This window comes from Manis javanica, chromosome 3 (genome assembly GCF_040802235.1).
Source record: "Manis javanica isolate MJ-LG chromosome 3, MJ_LKY, whole genome shotgun sequence".
Lineage (NCBI taxonomy): Eukaryota > Metazoa > Chordata > Mammalia > Pholidota > Manidae > Manis > Manis javanica.
In genome coordinates this window covers 77,495,928-77,519,809 of record NC_133158.1, presented here as the reverse complement: position 1 = coordinate 77,519,809, position 23,882 = coordinate 77,495,928, and the positions used below count along the sequence as shown (strand labels likewise).

The following is a 23,882-nucleotide window of genomic DNA, read 5'->3' as shown; positions in this document are numbered from 1 at the left end:
TCATGCTCTAACCACCCAAGACAAGTTTCTTATGCAAGTTCTTTTGCTTATTGAACCTGCCACTATCAATCTGGAGTCGACTGCCTCTTTCTTTGGTCTCTCCTAACCTCTGCACATAAGGGCCCACTTTAGGTTACACCTGGAAACTTGCCAGCGAGGTTACAAACGAACAAACACCATTTCAGAGGGAATTTCCTTAATGTTAAAGGAGTAGAGAGTTATCTATTTTAAATAATTACCAAATAATATACTTCATGGTAAAAAAGCACCATCTTTAGAAATGGAACTGAGATAACTAAACCCTTTATCACCATATCTGTTCAACTGCCATTTTTTGCAGTCCTGGACAGCATTGTAAAGTAAGATAAAAAAGTTGAAAAGGACTGGAAAGATAGAATTAAAACCATTACTATTAGCAGATAATATATTTGTTTAATGTAGAAAACCTCAAAAAATTTATAGATGAATGTCTGAATGACTTAAGGGATTTTAGCAGTATTACTGTATTTAAAATCAATATATAGCAAAAGTAAACCAGAAATTATATAATTATAAGAAGAAAATTATAATAGCATTAAAAATAAAACATAATATACTTGGAATAATCCAACAAAAGATGTGTGAGACCTTTATGGGTAAATCTCTAAAACCTTATTTATACAATGGAATGTATCAAGGTACATTCTTTTCTTTTTGTGGAAGTTGAAAATATTCCTTTGCAGTTTATATGGAAGAGCAAAGTTCATGAAAAACTACATAGTTATAAAGACCTACCTGCATAATAAAGATGGGAGATTTTCCTTATTATTATAAAGCTAAGGTAATTGAGACCAAGTGATAACAGTATACAAAGAGACAACCAACAGACTAGAACAAATCCTAGAATAAGTATCAAATGTGTGGAAATTTGTTTTGTAAGAGAATTTGCATGGTCAATAGGTGGGAAGATGATGGAGTTTTCACTGAATAGTTGTGAGACAAGTGATGATTAAAACAGGAAAAAATGAGCACCTATCTCACACCAACAAAAATAAATTCTGAAGAGATGAAAAGTTAAACATGAAAGAAAAACTATGAAAATTCAGAAAATATATGAAAATATCTTTATGACTAAATAAGGAAAAAATTTTTAAGTATTAACACCACAAAGGAAAACATGACTGATGACTTCAACAACGTTGAAACCAGGTAATTAAAAAAGAGATATATACTTTATCATTTCTTAAATATGGTACACATAATGTTTAAATCAAATGAAAAGTTTTAATAATGTCTACCTTACTTCCTATTGGCTTACATCATATTTGCTAAATATAAAAAAAAGCATATGAAATGAATAAACAATGAGGTATTTTTTTGGAATATCAGGATGCTGTCATTTTAGGGCAGGCATTTTATTTGCTATAAGCTGCTGAGACACTGGAAAGAGCAACACTCACATGCTTCTTTCTCTCTTTCTGCTTCAGATGCATGAAAGACAGGGAAAAAAAATTCCAAAGCTAACTAATATCAAAAGACTACACCTGCGATGAGTTTTATTATTAAGATGGCCCAGTAAAGGATGCATTTTTCTCCTGCATCATCAAACCCGAAAACAGTGAATATCACTAATCTAGAATGTAATCCAACTCTGTGTTCCATAAAACTTTGCTCACTATTGTTTCCTCAGAGCCTAGGCCAGCTCCTTGCACGGAGTGGACACTCAAGACATATTTTTTAGCAATTAAACATATAGCTACTGCTAAGGAAAAATATTATGTATTTGTATTTGTCTTCCCAGAAGAGGTGAAGTTAAAAAATACAAGGTAGGAAAGATCAGTGGTTAACTATATATACTATATACTTCAATGAAGTCACTTTTTGTTTCAAAAAGGGGAAATGACATTTCACACAGTGATGTCAGTCATTCAAGAGTTACAGCAAGTTACTATTATGAGAAAATGTATAGATAAGGTTACTTATTTTAATTCTCCCTAAATTTCCATTAATTGGCTCCTAAGCCAATAAAAAAGTTCTAGTGAGGCCAAAGAAAAGTCAAAGCATTCATTTACAATAAATGTGATACCAAAGTAACAAGCAAAAAACACCATACCTGGAATTTAGACTATTTGACATTGGCAGTTTGATAACTGAACCTAATGAATTCTAATAATTAATCTTAAAAAATGAAGAATAACAGACCTACAGAAGTGCTCTCTAATTACATGTCCCACACAACATAACATATAAGCAATCAATTTTTAAACAACATACTCACTTAGAGTAATAATACTGATGCAGTTACGGGTTTCTCTCAAACTGTTTCTAACAGTGTAAATCCCAGAAATACTTCTACTGCTACAGTTGTCTCATCAATGACATAGGGACAGGAAATAACAGACTTTTCCATAACTCTTATCTTGGAAATCTTGCTAAAAGGAAGGACACTTTCAGTTCAGCTTAGTTTGCTGCTATAAATAGGCATCTCCTAGCTTAAGTCTTGAGTTTGTAAGACAGAAAGACACACACACACACACACACACACCTCTCTTTCAGTCATGAACTTATAAACAAAAAGCAAAAATCTTAGAAAATTCTTACCAGAAAGATCCACCACTGCCTCGTGACTGGAAACAGCTCCTTTCTCAATAAAAAGATCTCGAAAATATTCACTATTAGCTGACAGAACAGATTTATGGGCTTTGTACTCTTCTCCTTCAATCAACAAGGTCACATCACAGAACTGGTTGGAGAGCCTCTGTTCGTTCAGCTGTTTTAAGACAGCCTGACAATGTTTGGGAGAAGAACGCTTCACCACTCCTTTGGTATCAACCTATCAAAGTAAGTTTGAGATCAAAGACTTGTTATATCATGTGTGTTTCTATCCCTAAAGAGAATTTAAAACAAGAAACATTATTCCCTTTTAAAGGACACTATTAATATCAATGAATAGCCTGATATTCTTTATTACCTATCTATTTTGAACAGAAACATTGTTCTACTTTTTGCAATGTTCATCCTACCTGATAAGTGAACACCTGTATCTCACTTCTTGCTGCCTCTTCTTACTAGTCAGAAATCTGAAGATGTAAAAAACTAATGCAAGAAAAAAAATGAAGACCTAGGCTGGCTTAATTTTGCATTGCTGTATGACCCAGAGACTGATCCCAGAAATGTAATGTCTATTTGTACCAATATACCATTAAAAAATAAGAGAGGAGGAGTGATTAAAACAAGTTATATTCCAAAGAAAAGAAATAACAGGAATATTTATGATTAATGAAGAAGCAGTTATCAGCATACTTTTCAGTGTATAGAACATCATAGTGCATTACTTTAGACACAGGCCTGCCTAAATCTTTAATGTCAGGGCCAAGAGTCAAGCAGTTTTAATGGTTTAAGAAAAAATTCACAAAGGCTAGTGTAATAGGTATGAAAGTTGAAGCTGAATGGCAAGTTCCACTTACAAATACAAGTTCATGTTTGGAAACTGGCTTCTTTTTTGCAGGCTTGGAGGCTGTAGCTGGAGGTGAAGTGAAGTTGCTCAGGTCATCCTCTGATTCATTACTTTCTTCTCCAGATTCAAGGTCTAGTCCCAATTCTTCTAACATTTCTGAAGTATCTGATATTGGACGGGAGCGATCTAGTTTTTCCTGGCATTTGCTACACTGTTTAATGTAATCTTTGACTTGCTTTAATATACCTGTAAGGAAAATAAAAATTAACAAGTCAAATTTCAGACTGTTCATTTGAAAATTGAAGAATATATTTTATTATAGATTTAGTCTGTACATGCTAATACGTGCAGACATACACATGCCCCATACAGCACAGAGTATCTTTAAAATGTAAAATGTAAGATACATTTTCTTCAAAGATATGAAGTTATATATGATGGTTTATGTCCATGCTGATGTAGACTTTTGAGCTTATTCCTAATTATTCACTTCCTTACCCTGTAAGATGGTTATGTAGTACTGCTGATTTCCTTATGAGCTACAACTCATTTGTGCAATAAGAGCTATATGAAATTGACATTACTCAATTCTTTTTTACCTTCATAAACAAGTAATATAACGTGGTTCAAGCTAATACCTCTCCACTCTACTAACATCAGGTTTGACCATGCAATTTGCTTTGCTTCATAGAATACAAATGGATATGATGCATGCCATGTCTCAAAAACTTTTAAGAGGCACTGTTTCCCGTCAATTCTCTGATCCCTGTCCTCTCTCTCTCGAACAGCATGTTCCAGATGGATGCCATCTTTTGGCCTGAACTGCAGATGAAAAAAGACAGGTGGAGCCAATCTGCTACCTGAACAGGTCTACAACCAAAACTTCTTAATGAGAATGTAAATAAATCTCATTTGTGAAAGCTCTGAGATTTCAAGGTTGTATGAAATCACAGGATACACAATCTAACAAATCTGACTGTACTTAAATCATTCATAAAACCCTATTGTGAATTTCAACTTTCAGCCTTAGGAAGTAGGGAGGAACACTTTATACACATACACACTTATCATCCTTGTAAGCTAGGACCAATTAATTCCCACTCTGCAGATGAGGAAAACGAAGCCCTAACAGGTAAATAACTTATCCAAAAGTTATGCCTAGTAAATTACATATGAGGGCCTACAGAAGTCACGTGATTTTCAGTATACTATACTTACCCAGGAACATATTTGTGTCCATCACTGTGGCAGAAACTTCTTCCCCCAAAGCCCCCAAGTAAAATGCAAATGAAAAGGCTCATTAATTAGTTGAGATGATACAGAGGTATAAGTAAATTTTTAATAAATCCCTGAAAAGGTTCAAGCTGTCAAATTATACCAAGTTCCTTTCACTTTCAGCCTTCAGATACTATGCAAGCACTTTTTCCCAAATTGTATTGTCTCATAATTACTAAAAAAGTATACACTAATAAATTCAGAAAACAATATTCTCATTTTAAACACACACCCAATGCATATAATTGTATTAGAAGCTCTGAATTTATAGTAAAGAAACGTATTTAACCTAGGAATTTGCCAAATGCATTTGTTCAGAGAACACCTTTTTTTCCCCAGAGTATAACTTTGGAAATAATGGGTTAGGGTTAAATACAACTTTGATAAGAAAGGTATTTAAGTGTGCATAGATTTTAAGAGCAATAGAGGTTATATTCTAGTGTCTGAAATGTTAAAGTCAATAACAAGTTTATACACATATGAAGAATAATGAGCAACTTTTTAAAAACTGATGAAGTCTGAATGGCTATATATTTTACATATAATCAAGAGTAAATGAAAAAGATGTTCATTTTTTTTTAAAAGTGAAGAATGGGTTGGGATGATGAAAAAGTCCTGATGATGAGTAGTAGTGATGGGTTGCACAACAATGTGAATGCACTTAATACCACTGAACTGTAGACTTAAAAATGGTTAAAATAATAAATTTTGTTATGTATATTTGTCTTGCCAATGGGTGTCAGCTCAGGGCAAGTTCGCTATGGATTCAGTGTGACCAAAGAAATTGACAGCAAAACGTTCTTTGGGGTGAAAGGGTTTATTACCCAGGTTGTTCTCCCGGCAGTAGGTCCAGCACTAGTGTCTCTGCCTCCACCCAGAGCACTGGGCCGAGCTCTCTATATAGAGCAATAATAGCTTACTGCCTAAAGGTGTGAAAGCGGTAGCCTAGCAACAGGTCAGTTACATCATCAGGTGATTTAAGTTCAGTGAAGATACTGGCCATAGGAATCCCAACTTCCCCACAATATTATACCACAATAAAAAAAACTGTAAAGGTATATTGCAATGGGAGAAGAAATAATGTGAGAATATATGTAACAAGTATATTTCTAAGTAAAAAACATGGAGAATGAGAAATGCTGGTATGGAAGTTTCCACACTGAAAATAAACAAAGATAAACATTCTATGATTCTGAATAGTTCTGTACATTCTGCATATAGCAGAGGTTCGAGTAAACTATTAACTGGTTGACTTTAAATGGTATTGGAGAAACTACATAGAAAACAATTGAACAAGGATGAAAAACAATTAAAAAATGGTATTATATGTGATAATCAATTATATAAAAAATCACCCTATCATAGTTTATGTCCTCTAACTAAAGTGGTAGGCTTTTGATGTTACCACCTAAATCTAGATTTACAGATTCAGAAATCTGACTGACCTCCTTAGTTCACCTACAGCTGATTAAGCTGAAAGAAACTAAGTTAACCACTCAAAAGACATTAATATGTAAACATAGTTAATGTACTATTTTGAGTGGAAACTTGCAGAATAGCCTATAAAGACTTCACCAAAAAACTATTAGAAAAACTGAATTCAGCAAAGTTGCATGGTATAAAATTAATACACAAAAGTCTGTCACATTCTTATATACTAACAACAAACTAGCAGAAAGAGAAATTAGGAAAACAATTTCATTTACACCTGCATCAAAAAGAATAAAATACCTAGGAATAAACCTAATCAAGGAGGTAAAAGTCCTTTACTCAGAAAACTGTAAGACACTCATGAGAGAAACTAAAGAAGATACCAATAAATGGAAATCTAGCCCATGCTCCTGGATAGGAAGAATTAATATTGTCAAAATGGTTATGTGCCAAAAGCAATCTACAGATTCAATGCAATCCCTATGAAAATGCCAAAAATATTCTTCAATGAACTCAAACAAATTGTTCTAAAATTCATATGGAAACACAAAAGACCCCAAATAGCTAAAGCAATCCTGAGAAAGAAGAACAAAGCTAGGGAGATTATACTCCCTGACTTCAAGCTCTACTACAAAGCTACAGTGATCAAAACAATTTGGTACTGGTACAGGAACAGACCCAGAGATCAATGGAACAGAATAGAGAGCCCAGAAATAAACCCAAGCATATATGGTCAATTAATATACAATAAAAGAGCCATGAATATACAGTGGGGAAAAGACAGCCTCTTCAACAACTGGTGTTGGGAAAACTGGACAACTACATGTAAGAGAATGAAACAGGATTATTGTCTCACTCTATACACAAAAATAAACTTAATATGGATCAAAGACGTGAATGCAAGACATGAAACCATAAAACTCTCTGAAGAAAACATAGGCAAAAATGTCTTGAATGTAAGCATGAGCAGTTTATTCCTGGACACATCTCCTCAGGAAAGGGAAACAAAATAAAAAATGAACAAGCGGGGCTACATCAAACTAAAAAGCTTCTGTACAGGAAAGGACACCATCAGCAGAAAAAAAAGGCATCCACAGTATGTCATCTGATAAAGGGTTAACATTCAAAAATGTGTAAAGAACTCATATGCCTCAACACCCAAAAAGCAAATAACCCGATTAAAAAATGGGCAGAGGATATGAACAGACACTTACCAAAGAAGAAATACAAATGGCCAACAAACACATGAAAAGATGCTCCACATCCCTAATCACCAGGGAAATGCAAATTAAAACTACAATGAGATACCACTTCACACCAGTGACAATAGCCAGTACACAAAAGATTATGAATAACAAAGGCTGGCGAAGATGTGGAGAAAGGGGAACCCTCCTACACTGTTGGTGGGAATGTAAATTGGTGCATCTGCGGAGGAAAGCAATGTAGAGGTTTCTCAAAAAACTAAACACAGAAATACCATTTGACCCAATAATTTCACTTCTAGGAATTTACCCAAAGGAAACATGATCCCTGATTCAAAAAGACATATGCAACCTATGTTATTGCTGCACTATTTGCAATAGTTAAGATATGGAATCAATCTAAGTGTCCATCAATAGATGAATGGATAAAATAGCTGTGGTACATACACACAATGGAACATTATTCAGCCATAAGAAGAAAAGAAATCCTGCCATTTGCAACATGGATGGATCTAGGGGGTACTCTTGCTCGCTCAGTGAAATAAGCCAGGTGGAGAAAAACAAATACCATATGACTTCACTTATTTGTGGAGTATAAAAACAAAGTAAAATAGAAACAACAAAACAGCAGTAGACTCACAGACACTGAGAAGGGACTAGTGGTTACAAGGGGGAGGGTTTGGGGCAGGTGAGCATGAAGGTGAAGGGGATAAAAGGGCACAATAATTCACAATCACAGTAAATTGGTCTCGGGAATGGTAGTAGGGCATGGAGAATATAGTCAATGATTCTGTAACGTCTTAGTACATTGACAGATAGTAACCTCACTACAAAGGGTGAAAATTTAATAATATGGGTAACTGTTGAACCACTATCTTGTATATTTGAAACCAACATAAGATTGTATATCAACAATACTTTAATTTAAAAAAAGAGTGGAAAATAAAAGCAAGGGGTTGAAATTATTCAGTAAAGTCTGATTCCTCTAGCTCTGAGACCATAACCAAGTTCTATCTACACATTTTAGAAGCATTTAATTGTAGATCCCCATGCATCAGCATTTGAAAGAGACAGGGAAGAGAGTAATTTATTTTGAAATTTCAGCATATATTAAAATACAGGATAAAGTCATGGGGCAGAACCTCTCTGTGCCTATGTCATCAACTGTAAAATGGGGATAATAAAGCACCTATCTCATAGGGCCATTATGATAGTTAAATGTTAACATTTATAAAGCACTTTGAACAGCGACACACAGCAACTACTACATAATTGTTAAATAATGCTCACTGGTCAACCTCTCTGGTACCAAAAAATAGTCATGGTAGCAATAACAGTAATATTAATAATAACAAGTGACCTTAGAGAATAGCCCTTTAATAAAACAACGATGAAGTTTTTCATTCTAGAGCAGGATTTCTCAATGTTAGCAATTGTCATTTTGGACATTTGTGTCGGAAGGGAGGGGTTGTACTCTCCTGTGCACTATAAAAAGTTTAGGAGCATCCCTGACCTCTACTCAGCTAGTGTTAATAGTAAGTCCCAACCACCACTAGCATGACAATCCTAATTGTCTGCTTATAGCCAGATGTCCTCTGAGAGGCAAAATCGCTCAGGGCTGAAAAACACTACTCTAGAAATCTGCCAAGTTGAAGAATTATCTCCTGTCAGCTGTTCAAGAACCTCCCAGCCAGTGTTGGATACAATGTTCACCCCTGTTCAGTGGCTCTTATTTCTAACTCCATGCATATCAGTCTTTGAGGTTTCTTTGTTTTGTCTTTTTCTTCAGTTTCCAAGTGGTTAGTTACAACTACATTTATACAGACCCAAATTTTTGGTGGGTTTTCTAAAGATTATATCCTTCTCTTCTAGACTAGACAGTGCAGCATCAACTTATCCCCATAACATAAACAAAAACATTAGTTCTTAGGGTAAGAGCTTCTGCTGACAGCTAATTTAACCTATTACATGGATATTGCTAACTTAATCCCCCCTCCACCCCCCACCCCCCGCCCGCCTAATTTTACTCTATCTACACATTGTGGAAGCATTTAATTCTAGATCCCCATGCATCAGCATTTGAAAGAGACAAGGAAGAGAGTAATTTATTTTGAAATTCCAGCATATATTAAAATACAGGATAAAATCATGGGGCAGGAGAACAGGTGACATCTATTAACATGTTACATTCTGAAATAAATTTGCTATATGTAAATTTTAGGCACCCAGCCAGTTTCTCACTGTGTTCAAACAAGGGAATGCGATACAATCTTATCTAACAGAATGTAACTTCTGTTTGCAGCACTCCAGAAAAAGCAACATAGATAATGAATATCACTAAAGTATACCTGGTAACAACTTCTACTGGACTGACTTTGGAATAATTCTTTTCTTCACATTGATCAAACTGTATTAGCTCTCGGATAAACAGCTACAATAGTTTTGAAGTACATACATGAAAAGGGCCCATTTGTGGAGTATGACATATTTAAAAACTGACAGTATAAAATATTTAACAATTATCATTCTACATCATTACTAATACCTGTTATAAGTACCATCTCTGGAGCTAGAATCAATCAACGTGATTCTCCTTAACTCTGAGGTGTACTCTATAATGTGAAAGTTGGTTATAAAAAGAACTTTGAGAATTTTGAAACGAACTATTTACAAAGTACTAATGAAAATTCTTTCCATTCTAGTATTGTATTAAGAGTGAGTATTTTTGCACCAGTAGCAGAGTTTTGATTACTATAGCTTTGTAGAATAGTTTGATATCGGGAAGCATGATACCTCCAAATTTGTCCTCTTTTCTCAAGATCGCTCTGGCTATTTCGAATTTTTTGTGGTTCCATATAAATTTTAGGATTATTTGCTCTAGTTCTGTAAAAAAAGACGCTGGTATTTTTAGTAGTATTGCACTAAAGCCATAGACTGCTTTGAATACTGTGACCACTTTAACAATATTAATTCTTCCTCTCCATGAGCAGCATGGAATAACTTTCCATCATCTTCAATTTCTTTTATCAGTCTCTTATAGTTTTCAAAATAAAGGTGTTTCACCTTGTTGGTTAAATTTATTTTTAGGTATTTTGTTCTTTTGATGCAATTATAAGTGGGACTGTTTTATTTCTGTATATTCATTTTGTATCCTGTGACTTCATGGAATTCAGTAATTAGTTCTAACAGTTTTCTTGGTGGAGTCTCTAAGGCCTTCCATATATAATATGTCATCTACAAACAGTGACCATTTTACTTCTTCCTTACGAATTTGGACACCTTTCATTTTTCTTGTCTCATTGCTATAGATGGGACATCCAATACTATGTTGAATAAAAGTTCACCATCTTATATATATGGGAGTGGTTCATGGTCATGGCACCCCAAAAATTAAAATAATAACATCAAAGTTCATTGACAACAAAGACAGAGATAACAAATATAATAATGGAAAAGATTGTGATATTGTGAGAGTTACCAAAATGTGACACAGGGACACAAATTGAGTAAATGCTGTGGAAAAATGGTGCCCATTGATTGCTTCATGCAGGACTGCCACAAACCTTCAATTTGAAGAAACAAAACAAAAACACAGTATCAATGAGGTGCGATAAAAGGATGTATGCCTATATCACATGTCCTGTAGCCTTTGGAAATCTCCACTACATACTTGTGAAAACAATGAGCAAAAAAGGCAAATAACAACCTTAGTATAATTGTGAAAATGCAGATCCTCTAAAAGGATCTCAGGGCCTCCTTCCTCTCCAGGGGTTCAGTACCATACTTATAAAGCAGCTGTTCTGGATGTTGAAAGACTTTGAAATTCTACATAACCACAAATGTATCTCTTTCAGTTTTACATTTAGCTAAGGTAAACATGGCCTCAGATTTTTTGTCTGGGCAGTGAACACACACAAAAAAACAACAACCCCACTAAACTGGATATCATTCACAGATAATCAATTCAGGGAAGGAAAATTCTGAACGCTACACACATCCAGTACCACATAGTAGTGGTTAAGAAGAGTGTGTAATCACAAAGATCAGCTACTTAAACCTTTGACATGTGTAACCTCTTGGTGCTTTAGGTTTCACATCTGTAAATAAAGATACACATGCTTTCACCTCACAAGACTTTATGAAGATTAAGTGAGTGAAAACAAGTGTTCAGAACTATGCTTGCATGGAAAAGCTTAACCAATGATACCTCTAGCTATAATTATCATTGTTAATGTATCATAAAATATTAAATCTGCGATATCTGTTCAAGAAAACAATGTCTGACCAAACCAGTCCTAACGAAATGCAGCGATTATTTGTATTTATCCTTCACAGCTGTGTTTCGTTAGAGAACATTAATTCAGATATTGGTTTAAAATAGAAAATAATTAAGGGAAAGCTTTTAAGAATATAACGCTGGACTGTTATTTAAAACACGGAAGAACTCTTAAAGAACTTTAGAAACTATTCAATTATCTCATTTTTTTACTCACAGATAAGTAACCGACACTCATAAATTAATTTCTCTAGACGCCATACAGAGATCGACAGAATCCTTCCTGAAATAGCTTCTCATATGGGCTGGAAACTTAGATTTCTAAGTGAACGGCGTGAATACTCGTCAACTTTGTGAAGAGTGTGGGCGATAAACAAGCCAAGGGCGCTTGCTTGCTCTATTCCTTTCACCCAAGGATTGTCAAGACGCTTTAGAGATACTTCCTGACTACAACGGTCACAGTAACTGATCTTTTCTGGGTGTCTGTAGCGCCTCACAGTTTCCAAATCGCTTTTCACAGTATCAAAGGGAAGCATATCAAGTTGTCAGAATTAAAGAGTATTTGCTATTCTTCACACTGAATTCTTGCCCTAAAAACAAGGTTCAAGTTGATCGTTTTCAGTTACTACAAATAACTTCTGCTCATAATTGCATTATTCCTCATTCACACCGCAGAAGCACAATAAGACGCAGACAGGCGATTCCAGAGAACCTCAAACCCGCGGGCCGAAACCCTAGCAGTATAGGCTAGAGAAGGTAGCCCGGGCGTTAGGTGGAGCCCCCTAAGCCATCAGCACAAGCAGGATTTTAAAAGCCACCGGCGGCAGCCCAGATCCACCACAACCCTCCGCCCAACAGCTTTCTCCGCAGGCAGGCCGACGCAGCCCGCGCGTCCCGGCCCCTCCCCGCGGCTGGCCCGGCCTCCGGGGAAGCTCCCCCTCGCCCCACCCTGGGCCAGGGCCCGCCCCCAGCTTCCCCGACCTTCCTGTGGGAAGTGCGGCGCCTTTCGCGTCCCCCACCCTCTCGGCTCCGCCTGGCAGCTGCTCCGCCGCCGAGGGAAGGTTGGAACGGCAAGGCCGCCTAGGAGAAGGGGTACGGGATGCTCAAACTCGCGGGGCGCACGTAGGCCCGCCTCAGCCAGCGGGCCTTCCTTGGGCACCAGGCCGCCGGCCCGCCCCCTCGCCGCGAGCCAGGTCCTACCTCGCCACCAGTATGTTTTGGACAAGTCGTGCCAGGTTTGATGCCGGGTGTGGTGAGTGCCTCCCGGGCCCAGGTGCGCCGCCTCTATGAGCCCCTGGCGCCGCTCGGGCTGCAGCACCACCTCCAGCTCTGCGAAGGTCTTGCGGTGCCGCTGCCGCCGCTGGTAGTACAGGGTCCCGCCGCGCACCACGTAGCAGGCGGCCGCCTTGCGGATTTTACGCTTGACATTGCCCTCGGTGCCCGGCGCGTACGGCTCGCGTTCATTTGTCAGGTAGCGCAGGATGGCCCGGTAGCTTTCCTCGCTTGACATCGCTGACGGCTGCTCCCTGAGGGCGCCTGTCAGTGGCGGAGGATGAAGACAGTGCACTAACTCCTGGCGGATGCAACAGCAGCGGGGGCACTGCAGGAAGGCACGGCTGGATCTGTGGTGAGTGTTCTCCGACGGCGCGCGAAGGGAGAACGGACGAGTTGGTAATCAGGGGGAACTGCACTTCTCCAGCGCGCGGGATCCACTGGTGACTGACAAAATGGCTGCTGCACCACCGGAAGTGACGTAAATCAAGGGCAATGGGTGTGGGGACTAAGCCCTGATTGGAGCTCACTGGCTTTTGGCTTGATGAAGCCGACCTTGTGACGTCAGTACTGCGGACGGACATTTTGGAAGCGGGTAGGTCATTTCTGGGAGATTCGAATTGCCTTTGAGCAGACATCTTAAGTCCTGGCAGTTGCCCTTTTTTCCGCTTTTCACGGGGCTGTGAGCACGTGTAGTTGATGGTGGGCGGTTGATCTTTTTTCCGACAGACCCCAAGGTATTAAAGCAGTCCCGCTCCGTCTCCGTCGCCCTTCTGATACCAAACAACATAAAAGCCTGAGATTTTGAGGCTCCTGGTGAAATATCAGCCTATAACATGGAAGTGGCGCTCCCAATTAAACGTTTTAAAATCTAAGTTTATGATCGGAGTTACTATAATTTCTAAGCCTAAACTGCTGGCTCCAAACTACCCGTGGAACAGTCAGTATTTTTCTGGAGTGATTGGTTTATATAATGACGAGTTTCTACATGTGAAAGCAATCATGCTGGCACGGAGCGTAAGTAACTAGCATTTTCTTACAGCTTCATTTGCATGTATTTTTTTACATAAGCTTAGAGGAAAATTTATCCATTGTACATCTACCATATATACTGGATGCACAAAAGGCCGCAGCTACTCCAACTGCCGTTTTCCAATGTGCAGTGTGGGTCCTGTTTAAGATTTCTAACTTCGTCTGGAGCAGTGGCCCCCATCACCCCGCCCTAGGTTGAATCTGTAGCGCAAAGAATCTCAGCCTAAGTCACGCCTAGGCAACTGGAGTCGCAACTGGCAGTGCTTTGCTGGGGCTGAAAACTCTTGGGTTCAAGCCCCTCCTTCCCAGTCCCGGTGTCTGCAGTCGCCGGATGAGCTCTCTGCCGACAGCAGATGAGGGCTTTATGCTCAAAAAATGGGATATAACCAGTTTCCGCGGTACTTGGGAGTGGGGGTTACAGGAATTTACAGATGGCCGGGATGCCTAAGCCATCCTTCAAGATTCAGGCTCTAGGTGAGCTCCCAAGCTCAGAGCAGTACTACCAGGTCGTACTTAATTGGTCACTCGGTCCACAAAACAGAAGACTATAGCTGTAGGGAGGAGGGATTCGAAGGCAGAGAAACGCCCCTTTCCTCATGGGGTGGGGCACCAAGAATAGATGTCCGACTGAACCCTCCAAAGATGTTAACGTGCAGGGCCAGCACCAGCACTATTCCCCTGTGAAACTGACTCCATGTACGGGTTTTAGTATAAAAACTAAATAGACAAGTAAAATTGTAAGTAAAAAGTGGTGAAAGTGACAAAAGCTAAATGAATCCCTCCACATTGTTTAGTTACTGCCAAAACAATGGGATAAAGCACACAGTACTCCACTACCACTTGGCATTGTTCTCTGAGCCTTTGTGCCAATAATACATGTTCTAATAAAATGTTTCACAGATGGTCTATTTTCTTGAGAAAAGTTCAACTTGTTACATCTTATGAGACCTGGTATTCAAGTGTTTGGTAGCTCCTCTTGGGCTACAGGCTTCACAGGACTCCAGAAGCCAAAATTACCAGTTCCACTTTAAGACATTTAGACCAGTAAAGCAGTGCATTAAGGGGACGTTTTATTGTATCCAAAAACTAGAATCCATACCTCTGCATTCAGGTTGGGTTATCTTAAGAGGCTCTCTTAAGCTTTCCTTGTTCACAGCTAAAAAATGACCTTATTTTCCCTGTAATCTCATCAAGACATGACCAGTTACTTTTCGAACATAATCTTAGTATTTCTAAAAAGCCAGTCAGTATAGATTGCATATTTCCTGTTGATTTACACACCTTTTTAGTTTTCAAGTCCCCTAAAGGGACTTTATTTATCCCCAATGCCTAGAACAGTGCCTGAATTTACTATGCAGTAAAAAGAATCATAAATCCCATCCTTGGAGATAGAATGGAGGTGGGTGGGGTATTAATGTCTGACTTTATCTTCTAATATTCCTGAATAAAAGCATGTTTCTCAAGAGGATGTGGGTTGTTCACAGCATCCTTGTAATTTGGCACAGTGTGGTACACAAGATGACCTACTTTCTGTAGTACAAGCCTATTCTAAATGAATTTTGATTACTATTTTCCTACCACATTTTATATATACATATATCTCTTAAACCATAGGCTATTCAGTTTTGCAGTTTAACTATGACACTGTCAAACTGCCAGCTCAAAATACTTTGGGCATTTTTAAGTATACTGTTAGGTTATGCTCTTCATTTAAGCTTATTTACTGGAAGCAAAAGCAGATTAATAATACAGCTGATAGTTCCAAGCACTTTTAACTCAGGTGTCAGCGAACACTAAGAGGTGAGAGGCAAACCCAATATAAAATAATTGTGTCTATCATGAAAAAGGGTAAATCAACAAGAAAATAATTCATTAAAATGGTTTACTTTCTGCAGATACAAGCTATAGAAAAAAGTGCTGCTTCTTGCAGTCAACCTGGATTATATAATCTGTGCTGTGTCCTAGTACTTATAGCCATGTAACCAAATGTTAAAACAATGCAATCTGTGTAATGTACCTTTACACTTCAGCTGAGCAAACCTAGCGTTCATCCATCTAGATCTCAATTACATAATTGTGCATATCTTCTCTAACTAAGATTATGTTTGCCTTAAGAGGTATTATCCCTGAGAAATAAACTCTTAAAAATACCTGGCTCTTATATTTGTAGTTAAGCTATTACCAGTAGGCCAAATATGCCCATTTTGAGAGTACAAATTCAACCACAATTTAGTTATAGTCAGATCTTTATTTAAAAATCTGATCTGCCAACTTAGCGTTTTCCACCGACTCGGGGTGCGGAAACTTTCACAGGCTTCACAATCTTTTGCTTAGGTGCTGTCTTTGTAGGAGCCTGTAGGAAGAGAACATGTTATGTGGCATTATCACACACAACTTCCTTTTTAAATCACCATCTCTTATGTCCAGATTCTGTATATAGCCTAGATTGCTTTCTTAATTACCTGCTTTTCTAATACTAAGACCCTAATATCCTTAAGAAACCCCTGCCCAAAGTAAAAAAGTCCACCTTTATATGAAATAGACATTATCACACATTAGAAGAGAAGAAATGATACACCACTAAATGCAGTGTGGGATCCTGATTTGTATCCAAAGGACAGAAGAAGGACATTATTTTTATTAGTCATGTAAGACCAATGCTAATTAGTTTCTACTTTTGAAAACTTTACTATGGTTATATTAACATTGAGAAAAACTGGGTAAACTCTGTACTGTTACTGAATACTTTAATGTGTATTTAAAATTACCTCAAAATAAACAAACAAAACGCCACCTTATTTTCCCCTTTCCCAATTTCTATCAATAACAAAACTATTTGGCTATGGAAGGGAGAGCTCTCTGGGGACCTGAATCACTAATACCCAGAAACCAGTTATGAACATCATTTCGATTAGAGCCTTGCACTGAAATACTTAAAAACTAAACACTTTCATTTACCACAATCTGGATTAAGAATCAGTTTTCCTGGTGTTTAAAATAAATACAAGAAAATTCCACAATTACCTTAGCAGCCGCCATTGCTGTCTTTTTAGATGCTTGTTTAGCCTTTTTTGCTTCCTTGGCAGCCCTGTGGGGTTAAAAATAAAGCAAAGTACTTTACTTCCTACAGCTTATTAACAAGGAGCAGGTGTTCTGGGAGAGTTAGCATATCCCTTCCCTATCTGCAATTTGTAGAATAAATCTGAAGGGGTTGTCAGTAAGTGTATTACCAAATCAGCTGCCCAAAGTTAAAACATGCATTAGAAATTGTGCAGTAGCTTTAATTGCACATAGAATGGCAACAAATAGTTTAAGCTATATTATAAACTTCTGTATTATTAAACCTAAATATTCACAATTGACAATCCCTTTATAGATGCAATAAAACACAAAGCATCAGATTAAATTCTTGTGCCACCTATAAATCCAAACATAACCTAAAATACATCCCAATAGCTCAAAACGCTCTTAAGGAAGACTTCCTCACCTGATAGCTTGTTCTCGTTGAGCCTTCCTAACTTCCGGTTTCTGATTCCGTTTGGCCATTATATCAGCAAGAGATGCACCAGTGATGGCCCTCTGGAATTTGACTGCACGGCGGGTTCTTTTCTTTTGAATTTCTTCCTACAAAACAAAAATATGGAGAGCACACTTATGAACCCTGCTTCAAGAATTTGGGGCAGAAAGTCAGTCTTTGGGCAAGGTAAATTAAGTCTTCCAAGATTTGTATTTGTCTTCATCAAAATACTACGAGTAACTTATAAACAGAAACTTCTCAGTTCTCGAGGCTGGAAGTCAGGGTACCAACATGGTCCGATCCTCTTACTGTCACTGTATCATCACACGTCAGACAGGGGTGAGTTCTCCTCTCAGGCCTTTTTTTTTTAAAGAGCACTAACTAACCACATTTGTGAGGACTCTGCTCTTATGACTCTTAATACCTCCCCCAAATCCTACCTGCTAGTATCATCCATCACCTTGGGGATTAGGTTTCAACGTAAGAATTTTGATGGGACACATTCAGACCAAAAAAATAACCAACCAAATAATTCATGCAGTTATTTGAAATTACACTGTGTAAAAATTTACCTATACATAAAATACTGCAATATGCAGCTGTTTTCCAATTATGGATTGGTTAAACCATCTACTACAAATCCTGGCCATGTTTTGTTATTTTAAAAGGACAAAAAGTTAAACTCTAAGGAAGTTAACTGGATTAGTACTTTAAAAGTGATTTTATTAAGGCTGTTTACATTAAATAATTTACTTTTGGAAAAAATTATCAAACCTGAACTTACATATTTTGTTTTTACTCTTAAGTACTTCAAATTCTTGAAGCAGGGTTAAGTACTTAACATAGTCATGTTAGAAAATGATATATGACAAGAAAGCACCAAGTGTTTGGGAATGTCAGGGAATCAAGTACAACTGAAACATCTGGTGCAGATTCTTTATTGGAAACCTATGCCACAGTGCTTATGAGAAAACAACCTTGCAGTACATGTCAAATCCAAGAAAAATTCAAATATGCTTGAAAAACTTTTATTAAAGCAGGGTGATGCAAAACATGAGAACTGTGTACATTTGTGATTAAAGTACTCATTTTAAATTTGTACTGATGAAATCTTATAGAAAATGCAAGTATTTACCTCTTTGTATTTCTATCTTCAATCCATTTTAAGTATTTTTCTTATTGTGGTAAAACATATATAACACTGTTCTAAAGCATTTTTTAAGTGTGTAATTCAGTGGCATTAAGCACATTCACAATCTTGTGCAACCACCATCTCCAGAACTTTTTCCTCACCCCAAACTTAACACCCATTAAATAATAGCTCCCTATTCCCTTCACCAACCTTCTTCACTTTGTGAATTTGCCACTTATTACCTTGTAAAAGTCTAATCTACAGTATATGTCCTCTTGTGTCTGGTTATTTCAATTAACGTTTTTCAGGTTCAGCTACATTGGTTGGCTGCCAGCTTTGTAAGGTTGAATAATATTCCCTTGTGTGTGCGTGTATATGTGTGTGTGTGTGTATATATATATATATATATGACACATTTTGTTACCCATTCATTCACTCATTCGCTAATGAAGCATTTGCGTTGTTTCCATCTTGTGGCTGTTGCGACTAATAGTGCTGTGAACATCAGTGTAGAAGTCATCTGTGTAAGTCCCTTTTTATTCTTCTGAGTATATACCTGGAAGTCAACTCTGCTAGATATAATTGTTTAACTTTTTGAGAAACACTGCCAAATCATTTTTCCATCTTAACCATGCATCAGTGCACAAGAATTCCAATTTCTCCACATCCTCACCAACACTTGTCATTTCCCCGTTTGGGGGACAATGGCCATTCTGATGGGTATGTCAAATCAACATCTAGATTAGAAGTAAATTTCTCCTTCCTCTGAATTCCCACCATACCTAGTCTTTCACCAAGAAGGTACTCACTCAATATTCACAAGCCTAAGTATTTAAAGCCTCCTGAATACTAATCATACTGCCATTTTATTCAAACCTTTTCTCAAAAATCTTCCTCATCAAGCTAAAAGAGTATGTCAAAAAACACATCCAGTCTCGTTGAGAAACAAATTAGTATGCTGGAAGACTACAACGCTACCTGACAGGGCTAATCCTATGAACATCAGAATCAAAACCATGTTACAGAAACTAAGTTTCGACCCACCAGAGCAACTTAGAACTCTTCCATTCTGCAAGTGTACTTAAGGTAATTTATCTCACTCCGGCAAGGGGAAGCTTTCGAAATTCAACTGGTATTTACCGTGAGTCTAAAATGTCTATACAAGGAGACGCTATATCAGTCATTTTCACTTCACTGTTTGATGCTTTACACTTCAAGAGCACTTTCACATACTGTCTCAATTACAAATTTTCACAGCAGAAACGATGCTCAGTTTAAACTTAAGATACAGCCCCACAATATCAAAGTGCATTTTACTTACTGACTGTCCCTTTTTGTGCTTTCTTCTGTAGAGGACAGTCCAGTTTATCTGCCGAGGATTCCTCTTGGAAAGGAAAGCTGATTCGCATTTTGCATTAAGAAATTGGAAAACCTATCAAGACAAGTTCAAATTACCTACTCAACTATACAAAGCAAAAGACTAACTGGGCTTGAAGTCCTTAGTAAATGAGTATTCTAGAGTTCTATCCCCCAATTTTACGAAACTGAGGCTTAGAGACCAAAAGCTTGTGTCACACAACTGGCAGGAAGGCTTTCGCGGCGTTTGCTTGAGAACAGGCTGATCTAAGCCCATATCGCAAGGGAGTGCCAAATTCTGGGAGGCCTCGAGCCAGCTCCTCTCCCTCCCAGATTCCAAGAGGACCTGGTGCCCATAAAATAGCCAGACACCTTGGTGGTCCAGGCCCCTTACAGCGGGGCATCAAAGTTACATAAAACCCTAATTTCCGCCCTCACACAAAATCAAAGCTCAAGAACGGTTCATTTAGGAGCTTCTGATCCTAACAACTGTACACATGGTCCCCGTAGCAAGCTTTTCAAGGGCCAAGAATTACGGGTAAATGAGCCCGTCGAGACCGAGTAAGACCGGTCTATTCCTGTTAGGAACACGCTGCGTTTAGCCGACGGGGCCTTTCACCTTCCCGTCGGTCCTGGCGTAGCGCCTCCCGTGTCCGGGGTAGATCTTGTACCCGCTGAAACTGCACAGCTCGACCCTAAAACGAAAAGCGAAAGATTAGGAAGGTGTCTACCGCAAGGAGAAGTCAAGGCCCGGGCCCCGGAGAGGCCCCCTGCCCGAAGATGGAAGCAGATTGGGACCCAATGCTCCTACTTACTTCATGGCGGCAGCTGCGGGGAAGAAGGAAAGATGGTGAAGAAAAGGAGAGGATCATGGGAAGAGGCCTTATTGGGCGTGGGGGCGATCTCCTCCCTCAAGTCCTCGCTGTAACCTCGGCGCTCGCTGATGACGTAACCGCCGCGGGCGCGGGATCACTGTTTTCGCAGCGGCCGCCTCCTTGCGACTGATGTATGCGAGGGCGGTGCAATCTCTGGCTGCGAAAGTGAAGCGGTAGTCACAGGCAAGCAGGCGGTTGGTTTCTGAGTTACCCTGTTTCTTCTTCAGTCAAGTGTCCTAGGGCCATCGTCGTGCTGCAGAGAATGTGAACTCTCCTTATAATTTAGAGACCCAAAGACGAACAGCCCGCAGGTAGAACTTAAAAGTTGTATTTTTGCCTTCCGTGTTGGCCCATTTCCTCAACCAACAAAGTTAAATTTTAATAGTTCCACCTTTTGCAAATAATAATGACTGACATCTGAACTGTCTCCCAGGTCGTACAAATGGAACTGTGCATGTTGGCGCCTTGCGTTAATTCTAACCAACATTCTTTGAGTGCTCTTTCTGTGGCAGTAATTATGCTGAAGTGTTTTAGCATTAATTCATACCCGTTTACAAAATCCCTGTTGAGTAAGAGCCTGGCATTGCAAAATGACAGTTGCCTTTTGAAGAAAACCTAGGTTTCGAAGCTGATGCGAGATTGGAACTCGGGCTGGTAGTTGCCCAGAGGTCAAAACCTATGCCCTCCAGCTTGGTAAAAGTGAGTTCTGGCCTGGCTCACCAGGAGAGCCAATGCCTCAGTCCCTCCAACCCTTTTGTGATGCTGGATACTTCAGTTTATGATGGGGCGTGGCAAGAGTCAATCCTTGAATTGTACGGGACTCTGGAGTACTTCACTAGGAAACATGTAATGATTGATTTGTGTCATCTACAAGCAGCTCACCATAAAAAGGTCTTGTAAGCTGGTAGTTGAAGAGATTTGGAAAGTCCAATAAGGTGGCTAACTAATGTTAAAGCTATACAATATGCTGTTCCCACTCTCAAGGATGAGTTACCAAAGATTTGCTTGGAAATGAAAAGCAAAGAAAAGAGGAGGTATTTATTTGATGGCCTTACCAACTCTGACCAGCTATTGAGATTACTTGGAAGACCTTGTCTAAATAGACCATGGGTAAATGGCTGCCTCAGGCTTCCTTGGTTTGATTAACTTACTCAACTCTGGTATTTATCCAATTCTGTTTTAAAACACTGCTGCTTAAACAAATGTTTGATCATTTAAAAAAATATTTCTAGAATAGTGCTGGCTTCCACAGCTCCAAGGCACAGACAGCTGTATGTGAGTAGAGGATGGAGTCAAAATTTACCTGCGGGAATTTGGTCCACAGAAACCCAGAATTTATAGTCCCTTCTCAAGCATTTTAGAAAGATTTTGTTTTACTGGTCTTCAAAGTTCTATTTGGCCTGACTTGCTCTGTGGAGGAAAAGCAGGAAACTAGGTTTTAGGAATTTAGCTCTTTTATTCCTTCCTAGAGGGCATTCTGGAGCTGCCATTTCCAGGTTCTTAACACACTGCATGTATCACACCTTAAATTATCCTCACTCTTAGAATAAGAAGAAATTGTATAGACACTCTTAAAGGCATTTTATAGACTGTCATAAAGCACAGTTTTCAGTACCATCCATAAATATTGATGACTTTATCCTTACAGTCTCTATTACAGGCAAAATACTCAGCTGCACTCGTTCCTTTTTATTTATTTATGGAGAAATACTGAAAGTGCTCAGTTTCTATATACCTTCTGAGAACAGAGCATTCTTCATGGCTTCTTCATTTCTTATACACACTCACCTGCTGTATTAGTTTCCTGTGGTTTCTGTACTTGGTAGCTTAAAACATCAGATACGTATTCTTACCCAGTCCTGAGGCCAGAAGTCTGAAATTATTATTGCAGGGCTGAAATCAAGGTATCCATGTTCCCTCAGGAGGCTCTGGGGCAGAACATGTTCCTAGCTTTACCAGATTCCTCCTAGATAAACCTTCTTTTGGGGTTTTTGTTTTTATTGTTTTACACTACTATATTTTGGGAATAATTTGTTAACATAACAATAGATAATAAAGGAGGTAAGGAAGTTGTGAAGTTGGTGACTTAGTGAATAGTGGTATCATTTGTCAAAAGACTACAGGTAAGAGGAAGAAGCAAGTTTGTGGGGAAAAGGGTCAGTTTTGGAAAGACTTCTAAAGATGCCCACAGGACATTAAGGTGGAGCTGTGTAGTGGGAAGTTGAGCAAGTTCAGAGCAGTGTTTGGAAAAGGAAATGTTTTAGGAGTAAAGGACCTATAGGTCAAAGTGAAATGATGGGATAACATCAACTATTGTCACAGGCTGGTTTCTTTGGAAGGACTTATTAAGACTGAGTTTAGGATGCAAGATATTTATTAGTGATCAAATCCTGTGAAAGGAAGGAGAACAAAGCATCTTTCTTAGTGTTCAGATGTGGGCTACCCCAGAGAGGCTATGACTTAAGTGAAGTGGTTCTCAGCAGCTGAGCTATACCTCACTGACAGCTGGAGGATTCTTCTGACCCACAATTGATGCCCATTGTTGAGTAGCAAGCCCTTACTTGAGGAAATCTGGATAGTGCATCTCTGTGTCTACTACCTCCTCCCACCCCCCTACCCCTGAGAAAGTGACTCAGCAAAAAAGAAAATACAAATATGTAAGAGAGAGGGGAGTTGATTAAAGGGGGCTGAGCAGATGAGGTCAAAGGAGAGATCCATGACTGTGAAAATGAGAAAAGGCAATCTCATTTTAAATGGGAAGCCCTGAAGGGGAAGCTCTCACACAGGTACCACTTGTGTGGTTATCCTCTGTCACTATACCAAGATAGTACAATATTATTGGCTATGTCCCCCATGTTATGTTTCCATTCATGTGACTAATTTATAAATTGATATTTGTACCTCTTTATCCCTTAGTTCATCAATTAGTTGTCAATTAGTTCATCCATTCCCCACATCCCTCCTTAATGGTAACCAACAGTCTGTTGTCTGTGTTTTAGATTCCACATATAAGTGAAGTCATATATACAGGTATTTCTTTCTTTGCCTGGCTTATTTACTTACTTATTTACTTACTAT

The 23,882-nt window shown here is 38.6% G+C and overlaps 3 protein-coding genes across 6 annotated transcripts in view; 1 reads left to right on the top strand and 2 right to left on the bottom strand.

Moving 5' to 3' along the window:
- ZBTB11 (zinc finger and BTB domain containing 11) overlaps positions 1 to 13,327 on the bottom strand; it is a 35,854-nt gene extending 22,527 nt beyond the window's left edge. The window contains exons 1-3 of the mRNA XM_017676200.3: positions 12,821 to 13,327; positions 3,447 to 3,682; positions 2,581 to 2,812 (exon numbers count right to left, since the gene is read on the bottom strand). Coding sequence (XP_017531689.3) covers positions 2,581 to 2,812; positions 3,447 to 3,682; positions 12,821 to 13,130 — 778 coding nt within the window. The 5' untranslated portion in view covers positions 13,131 to 13,327. The remainder of the gene's footprint in view (positions 1 to 2,580; positions 2,813 to 3,446; positions 3,683 to 12,820) is intronic.
- A 2,825-nt stretch (positions 13,328 to 16,152) lies between these two features.
- RPL24 (ribosomal protein L24) lies at positions 16,153 to 20,872 on the bottom strand. The gene is made up of 6 exons (XM_017676201.3): positions 20,745 to 20,872; positions 20,549 to 20,624; positions 19,895 to 20,005; positions 17,412 to 17,548; positions 16,949 to 17,012; positions 16,153 to 16,277 (listed from the first exon to the last, which is right to left on the bottom strand). Exons 1-6 carry the CDS (start codon positions 20,747 to 20,749, stop codon positions 16,197 to 16,199), a joined length of 474 nt encoding a protein of 157 aa, XP_017531690.1. The 5' UTR covers positions 20,750 to 20,872; the 3' UTR covers positions 16,153 to 16,196.
- Positions 20,873 to 20,878: 6 nt separating this feature from the next.
- The window catches only part of CEP97 (centrosomal protein 97), a 70,430-nt gene continuing 67,426 nt past the window's right edge, over positions 20,879 to 23,882 (top strand). For 2 of the 4 annotated variants that reach the window (XM_036998700.2, XM_036998698.2), the window contains exon 1: positions 20,881 to 21,115. The gene's annotated coding sequence lies outside the window, so the exon portion shown is untranslated. Of the gene's footprint in view, positions 21,116 to 23,882 lie in introns of all 4 variants that reach the window. The other 2 variants (XM_036998701.2, XM_036998699.2) reach the window with 2 other exon arrangements.

What these genes read in the sequence shown, in the direction of transcription:
- RPL24 (XM_017676201.3), bottom strand. An exon ending in ACGCCAGGACCGACGGGAAG is followed by an intron (nt 20,006 to 20,548) that starts GTGAAAGGCCCC and finishes TTGTCTTGATAG; the next exon opens with GTTTTCCAATTTCTTAATGC. An exon ending in CAGCAATGGCGGCTGCTAAG is followed by an intron (nt 16,278 to 16,948) that starts GTAATTGTGGAA and finishes CTCTTCCTACAG; the next exon opens with GCTCCTACAAAGACAGCACC.